Source organism: Periplaneta americana, chromosome 1, assembly GCF_040183065.1.
Source record: "Periplaneta americana isolate PAMFEO1 chromosome 1, P.americana_PAMFEO1_priV1, whole genome shotgun sequence".
NCBI lineage: Eukaryota > Metazoa > Arthropoda > Insecta > Blattodea > Blattidae > Periplaneta > Periplaneta americana.
Window position 1 is genome coordinate 110912462 of NC_091117.1, and position 8266 is coordinate 110920727.

The following is an 8266-nucleotide window of genomic DNA, read 5'->3' on the forward strand; positions in this document are numbered from 1 at the left end:
ACATCTAGCAGCGCACCAAGTAGCGACAAGTGTAACTACTCCGTACATCCAGCAGCGCACCCAAGTAGCGAAAATAATAACTAATTACTCCGCGTATCTAGCAGCGCGCCTGGCGGCGAAAAGTTGAACAATATGCAGTAAATATTCCTCCTCCCCCCCGCCCCAAACCCTCAATTTAAAGTAAAACTTTAAAATTTTTATTCCTCACATCATCTTTCACTGAAAATTGTTATTGGAGCCAATAGTTGGAAGAGACGGTCTATTTTACACTACCTTATAATGTAACTAATTAAAATACAGCCAAACAGGGACAGAAAATAAAAGAAAACAAGGTTAGATAATTGGGATTTTATTCTTTAGGTAATAGTGTATAGTGCACTTTAAGTCTGCAAAAACTAGTTACATAATTGAAATTACTATATTACTGTATACTATTTTACAATACATTCAACAACACAATTTTGACAAGGTCCATCATATCACTGTTTAACATACACTACATGTGCACTAGGGTTACCAGATTGTAAAAATTTAAAAGCAGGTCATTTTAAATGAAAAAGAATTTTCCATATAAAAGCAGGGCATAATAGACTAACTTGATACTTGACGTGACGTCTTTTTACATTCTGTTATATAATTAGGTAATTTGTTTGTCTTTGTACAATAAAACTGATACAAAACTATTATCATGAATAGAATTGAAGTATACGGATTCTAAATTAGCTTTTACCTTATTTAATTTTCGGATTGTTAATACTTCTCTGGTGACTCGACTTGTTTGAGCAAGGATTCTACAAACATAATTCCTCTAATGGACCCCAACTTAATAGTTACTCTCTTTTGTCCATTGGGAATTGGCAAGAAAGAAAAGCAGGACAATTTCTGATTTTTACGAACCCTGGCAGGATGCAGGACATGTCAAGCGAAATCCAGAACATCTGGTAATCCTATACACACAGATACACTTACATATTTAGTGTGCAGTACATTGGTAAAGTCTATACAACAAATTGAATAATTGAAATTGTGGGGCCCAGTCGGATAAGAGAAAAAGCCACATCTATATATTTATATTTTGGAATGCTCTGCCATCTGTGCTCGTTTACAGATGTAAATGATACCATTTGAATAATGTGTTGTCATATAGTTTAGTCAGAACATATTTCTTCACATTCCAATGAGATATCCTACGTATCGAAATTTATGGTTTGTCCCCTTGTCTGCCTGGACCCATCAACTATTGGTTAGTCAACTGTCCAAAAACAGGTTTGGACCCTACAAGTAACACTCATGGGACAATCAGAGCAGGAGGTAATGAGTAAGAGTGGCCAATTCCTTTCTCCCCTCCGTTGCATACATCGCTGACTAGATACATATTACATTAATCGGATTTCAGATACTACAAAAAAATGTTTGATAATTGAAACTGTCATATTACTATCTACTATTTTGCAACACATTTTAGAACACTTTTCTAGGATCACATCTAAGGTTCTTAGACATTGTTGTTTGGCATACACATAACGGTAACATATACCAAAATGTTGTATGTACTGAAGGTCAGAGTGAAATACATGAGCTGCATCACTTACTTGCATTATGTTGGGCAAAAAAGTTTACTAGGTGAACTGAAGGTATGTTAACCCCCAACTTCCAAAGTCAAATATCTCTCTTACATACGCACACATGTACCACATACTGTAACTTTGCTCCCTATAATTACACAATATATTTAACATTTGCTAAAAACATTTTTTTCTGGGGCAAAAAAATAAATAAAAATAAAAAAAAATAATAAAAAAAAGCTATGAACTTTCCACCACTTTCCAATATGATATTATACCTTTTTGTTACACACAATATGAGCTATTTACACTACTTTAAAGACACTGCAATTTTTTCTCCAGTCTCTTCACCTTTGCTTTCAGAGCTGCCATTTTTAGTTTGTTGCTCCTGGGTGAAGATGAGAAGTGAGGACTCGAGAAAAGTTTTCGTTTTGCAACACCAGGACCTAAAGATTACGAAATTAACTTCAGATTAATCTAATTGCTGGGAACTATTTTAAATAAAAAATGAAACGTGACAACACCTTTAGCCTTGTTAAGTTAATGTAGGCCTAACAAAAGGCATGCAAGCTATGGATAGGCTATGTAACATACTACAAAATTGACAATACATCAAAATGTGATCAATATTTACCAAGTTTGGAAGGAGGTGTAGCTGAAGCTGAAGGAAACTGTTCCATCTTGGATGTATTCATGTCAGTATCTAAGGAAATAAATGATAAATTGAAGCAAGAATTGAACAGACTTTGTGCTCCATTCATTTCAAACTGCTCTTAACTGTACAAATTATAACTCATATAAATGTTAAGTAATAGTAACAATCCAAAAGTTTAATGCTGCAACAAATTTGATTGTGTTAATCTGAATTGTTCGTTGTAATGTAATATAAAATATTTTTTTGCTAATAGGCTGGGCTATAGAGGACAACTGACACTAACAGAAAGGGATAATCAGCAGAGGTGTTGGGATATTAAAGAGAAGTCAGTAAGAGGGAATGATAGTGTACTTCGTGTGCCAGGGAGACTTGTCAGGATATCAGTTGCAATATCGATCGTCTGGTTCAAAAGTGCGACAACACAAAAAAACAAGTTTTGAGATATCTTCAGTTGAAAGTTTCAAATAAATCCCCTAAAAAGGGACAGAGTTGTGGTTCATAACCACGACAATTAGAATCGAGTCAGTATTCAGGACGAGTATATCACGATCTTCCAGTTCATTATTAATAGATTTCGAAATGTAGTAATAATGAATTAATAAAGTCCATAGTTATAATTACTTCTAAAGCAGTTTATTTCGTTTTTATTCTTTTTGGTTGTAAATATGACTTATCTCAATATTGAATCGGAAAGAGCTCCGAAAGGGGCTTTCAGTAGTATAAATAACTAAAAAATGGCAATTTTTGAGTTGTCACACTTTTGAACTGGACGATCAATATATAACAAGATAAACACCCTGCCCTGTAGTTAAGAGGATTTGTTATTATTCGCTACTGTAAAAGAATGAAGTATGAAAACTGCAGACATATGGCAGGGGGCAATTAACTTAAATGATTACTAGCATGTTACCAGGCTCACAAGACAGTATCGCTTACCTTCAGCTGTGGGAACCACATTGAATAGGAGCGATGGTTGCTGATAGCCCCTCAGCTGTTCACCAATCATACTGTTCCCTGTAATAATCACAAGAAAAACGAAACATAATTAATTATGTATTTTGAAACATGTAATGTAAGAACAGCTGATGAGAAACTAAGGCATTCCTTGAAATCCATAAACTTGACTAAGTGGAATAATTACCTTGTTGGCATGCATCTTTATTCATCCCGGCATATGCCGTCGAAGCAGTAATCTTTGAAGCTGGATTACTCATAGGAGCAGGAATTGTTTGAGGCATAGCTGCCAAGCCTGCAGCCTACTCAGTTGCAGCTTGTAAACCTATGAGACTACGCGTACCTGAAAATAAAGAAAAGAGTAATGAAATCGGAAATTTTAAACATGAATGACATAAAAACATTGCTAGTGTACTAATTACCTTCAGCAGCTGCAGAATCAATCTTCGCCCTCCTAGCATACGTCCGCAAAGTCTTGTGATGCCTGAAAGTTGGGGTAGACCCCGGTGATAAGGTCGCTCGAGGCATAGCTGGGCTAGATGGTGGGCTCCGGATTTTAGGGTTTGATGGCACCACTAATCCATTAGCATGAACAGTGGGCACTGCAGTTTGTTTAAGTATCACTTTTTGTGAAGAGCTATAATAGTCAGACTCAATGAAGTGGTCCATGCAGATTCTCAACCTGTGTGTGGCATCTGCGGTAACTCGATACCGGTCCTCTAGCCCACAAAATCGGAGCCACTTCCAACACCTAAAGCAATGGATTACAATTACTAATGAGATAAAGTAGAAGAAATATTGAATAGAAATCATGCAAAAATTGGGGAAAAAAATAATAAGTTATCTGCTGCATTTGTGTTATTTTAAGAGATGTCTAATGCGCATCACTAGGTGGTGAGTGACCATAGGAAAACTGGTAGCAGCAACAGATATTGGGTACGAACTAAATTAAATATTAGGCCTAAGCTTATTATTATTATTATTATTATTATTATTATTATTATTATTATTATTATTATTATTACTACACATGATTGAGAATTTCTCCAGAATGGCTAACTACATCAAAGAAGGCATAATTTTATTTTCCATAACTGTGAGATGTTTATACTAAAAACCACGTGGCTTTAGTTTGCAGCCATGTGGCCTAATGCTACAATTCAGGTTTACGAGGTTTCATTTTCAGCCTTCTTGCTCTTTTTCGTCAATATTTCACATTTCGTTACAGTTTGACTGAATTTCGGAACCATCTAAATTTATACTCCTACTATAATCCTAAATAAATTAGCAGAAAGCAAAGCACAGCTCGTCTAACCTACTTCACCAAAAAGTACATTGTTTTCAAGTGTAAGGTTTAGGCTACACAGGACACAATAATAATACTAAAGCTTACCTCATAGGTTCCTGAGGAAAATAGAAAAAATGCTTCCCTCCCACAGTATTAACAGTCTTGCATCCAGGCGCTGAGCATCTTCCTCGAATCTTTTGCATTTTTCTGGAATCCATCTTGCCTTCATAACGCTGTTGGCTAGTCATCGGCCAACGTTCTGACTACTTCGTATCGGAGAGTGGAGAACGCTGGTCCTCACGTAGTTCTATGATTTACCACCTACGACGTCGGGCGCTGATCACCTTATTTCAGAATACCGCATCTAGATCGTGCTGTCCGCAGTTTCGCATCCTATTATATATTTATCCATGGTAATACTTTCGCACTGCAGGTAGCCCATTTAAATGCCCAAAGCTTAATACCACCTATCACAAAATACTTTCCATCTTCGCTCCTTTGAACATCCACGCTATCCTTATTTCTGAAACAAGGTTAAAACCTTCCCTCTCCTCCTCCCTAGTGGATTTACCTGGCTACGTTCTTTGTCGAAATGACAGAGTTAAAAAAGGGGAGGCGATTGTGCTGTCTATGTGCGTTCAGACCTGCAACCAAAAGTTTTACGCCAGTCAACCTAACCAATATGCAGCTCGTCCCGAATTTATGTTTATAGAAATTTGCGCTTCCTATCAGAAGTGTTTAATCAGTGTAGTATACAAGCCCCCAGACGTAATATGTCGACGGAGTTTGAAACCATATTATTGGATTTATCACCACATATGAACACTTTCTAATCTTGGGAGATTTCAATACTAACTTGCTAGCCACTGAGTCGCCCGCGACTCGAGAAATTCTGACAATGTTCGAATCGTATAATATGACCATTTTACCACTTTTACCCACGCATCACACTGCAACATCCGAGACGTTACTAGACCTGATTATTACTAAGAACACGGACAGGGTACTGTCATACGGACAATCACCTGCACCAGGCATATCAGCTCATGACATCATTTACCTAACATATTCACTACAATGCCCTAAAATGAAGCTAAAAACAATAACATTCCGCGACTTGAAACGCATTGACGAGACTAGTTTCTATGAGGATGCTGTGCAACTGCCCTGGCACACGATCTGGACTGCACGCTCAGTGGATGACAAAGTGGACATTCTTAACGGACTTATTGTGTCACTGTACGACAAACACGCTCCACGGAAAACTAAACGTGTTAAAAGGTGCCCGGCACCATGGATGACAACTAAGATAAAAGACCTGATGACCGACAGGGATGCCGCTTATAGAAAATATAGACGGGATAAAACTGATGACAACCTACGAAATTACAAACGACTAAGAAATATGACGAATCAAGAAATACGAAATACCACACTGAAATATATGCACGGACTAATTGAGTCAAATGTGAAGACTGGGGACATGTGGAAAAATATTAACTCTATGGGATTTGGAAATACAAAAGGACAGACACAGCAAATCAGCATCTCATTAGAACGCCTCAATGAACATTTCACTGCTCCACCAACTAACAGTACTGACCATAACAAACAGCGACAGACAATGGCAGAACCTCAGGTAGTTGACCTACTCAGAGACAGATTTTACTTTTCATACGTTACACCTGTTGACGTGAAGAAAGCTCTTAAACGCAACAAATCCAAGCGACAGGTTCTGAAGACATTAGTAACGCAATGATAAACAAAGTTATTGACGTAATCTTACCAACACTGACACACATTTTCAACGCTTCGCTGACGACATCCATTTTTCCTAAAGCTTGGAAAAATGCCTTTGTGCGCCCTATACCCAAAGTTAAAACGCCGACTACCCCCAATGACTATCGACCTATTAGTATTCTACCTACCTTATCGAAGGCGTTAGAGAGGATAGTACACAGACATCTCATTGACTACCTAAACAGTTATGAATTCTTGGACACATATCAATCAGATTTCAGGACTCGACACAGTACAGCGACTGCACTGTTGGAAGTAACGGAAGACATCCCAAAAGCTATGGACTAACGTAAAATTACAATATTGACACTACTAGACTTCAGTAAAGCGTTTGACACTGTAAATATCGACTTACTGACGACAAAATTACGATCACTCCAACTATCAGAAAGCACAGTTTCTTGGTTCTCCTCTTATCTCAGCGAACGTCAGCAGTGTGTTTCCATTGGAAGTCAAACTTCCTCATGGAGTATCGTTGATTCTGGAATCCCATAGGGATCTGTTCTATCACCACTACTATTCACTATTTACGTGAATGACATCCCTAAGATTTTACAGCACTGTAAGCACCAGCTTTACGCAGACGATTTACAAATCTATATCCATACAACCCCTGACTCACTCAATGACGCAATACTCAATCTTAACGAGGACCTTGAATCTATATCTGCGTGGGCCAGAAAGTTTGGTTTGACTCTCAATGCAAGAAAATCACAAGCAATCCTAGTGGGACATCAACGTCTATTATGCAACATTACTCCTGCTCTCACAGTCAAGATAAACGACACAATAATCCCTTTTGCTTCCTGTGTTAAAAACCTTGAAGTTTACTTTCATACGCACTTAAACTGGAATAACCAAGTAACCCATATTACCAAAAAAGTGCTTTCCATACTACATTCCTTAAACAGCGTTCAAAAATTCCTCCCGCTATCACTCAAGAAAATACTAGTGGAAACACAAGTAATGCCCCACTTCGATTATTGTGATTTTCTACTGACTGACCTCAATGTCAACCAGTCGCAAAGATTACAACCTGTTCATAATTCTTGTGTTCGCATCGTCTGCGATGTCTGTCGCGCTGACCACATTACCCCATTCTTCCAAACTCTAAACTGGCTACGGCTTAACGAACGTAGAAATTTTCATTTTCTAGTTCCCCTTTTCCAATTCCTTCACACCTCTAAACCTACCTACCTTGCCTCCCGTTTCAGTTACTTGTCATCATATCATATCTCTTCACTCGCACGCAAAATAGCCACATACTAACCACACCAACACATAAGACATCATCGTATTCATCATACACAATCTCGCTCTCGCGCTTGTAGAATACCCTACCCAGTGACATCAGAGACTGTCGGAATTTAGTAGCGTTAAAAAGCAAACTTATTAAGCATTTTCTTACTGCGTAGAGTAGGTTCACTTTTTACTTAAGTAATAAAAAAATTTTCTCTTTTCTTAACTTTCACAATAAATTGACCACCGGCGTGGCTCAGTCGGTTAAGGCGCTTGCCTGCCGGTCTAAAGTTGCGTTCGGGCGCGGGTTCGATCCCCGCTTGGGCTGATTACCTGGTTGGGTTTTTTCCGAGGTTTTCCCCAACCGTAATGTGAATGCAAGGTAATCTATGGCGAATCCTCGGCCTCAGCTCGCCAAATATCATCTCGCTATCACCAATCTCATCGACGCTAAATAACCTAGTAGTTGATACAGCGTCGTTAAATAACCAACTAAAATAACAATAAATACAATAAACTGTCTAGCTATTATTAATCAGTTAATCTTTTAGTACTTTGATTTTTGTTGTATTTGTAAATTTAATATTAATTGTAATGGCCTTATCTCTACCCCAGCTTATATATATATATATATATATATATATATATATATGTGTGTGTGTGTGTGTGTGTGTGTGTGTGTGTGTATGTATGTATAGGGTAAAGGTTGGTAATGTTATGACACGAGTAATATTGTGATAGATCTTTTTGAGAATTTATTATAAT

At 37.7% G+C, this 8266-nt stretch overlaps 1 protein-coding gene across 2 annotated transcripts; it reads right to left on the reverse strand.

Moving 5' to 3' along the window:
- Nucleotides 1-333: 333 nt before the first annotated feature.
- LOC138699716 (uncharacterized) lies at nucleotides 334-4880 on the reverse strand. Of its 2 annotated transcripts, none has more exons than XM_069825814.1 (6): nucleotides 4568-4880; nucleotides 3597-3925; nucleotides 3362-3517; nucleotides 3157-3234; nucleotides 2200-2268; nucleotides 334-2011 (listed from the first exon to the last, which is right to left on the reverse strand). In XM_069825814.1, the coding sequence occupies exons 3-6, from the start codon at nucleotides 3456-3458 to the stop codon at nucleotides 1881-1883; spliced, it is 375 nt and encodes a 124-aa protein (XP_069681915.1). In that variant the 5' UTR covers nucleotides 3459-3517; nucleotides 3597-3925; nucleotides 4568-4880; the 3' UTR covers nucleotides 334-1880. Both variants share the same exon structure in this region; 1 of them encodes a protein (XP_069681915.1).
- Between the last annotated feature and the right edge of the window lie 3386 nt (nucleotides 4881-8266).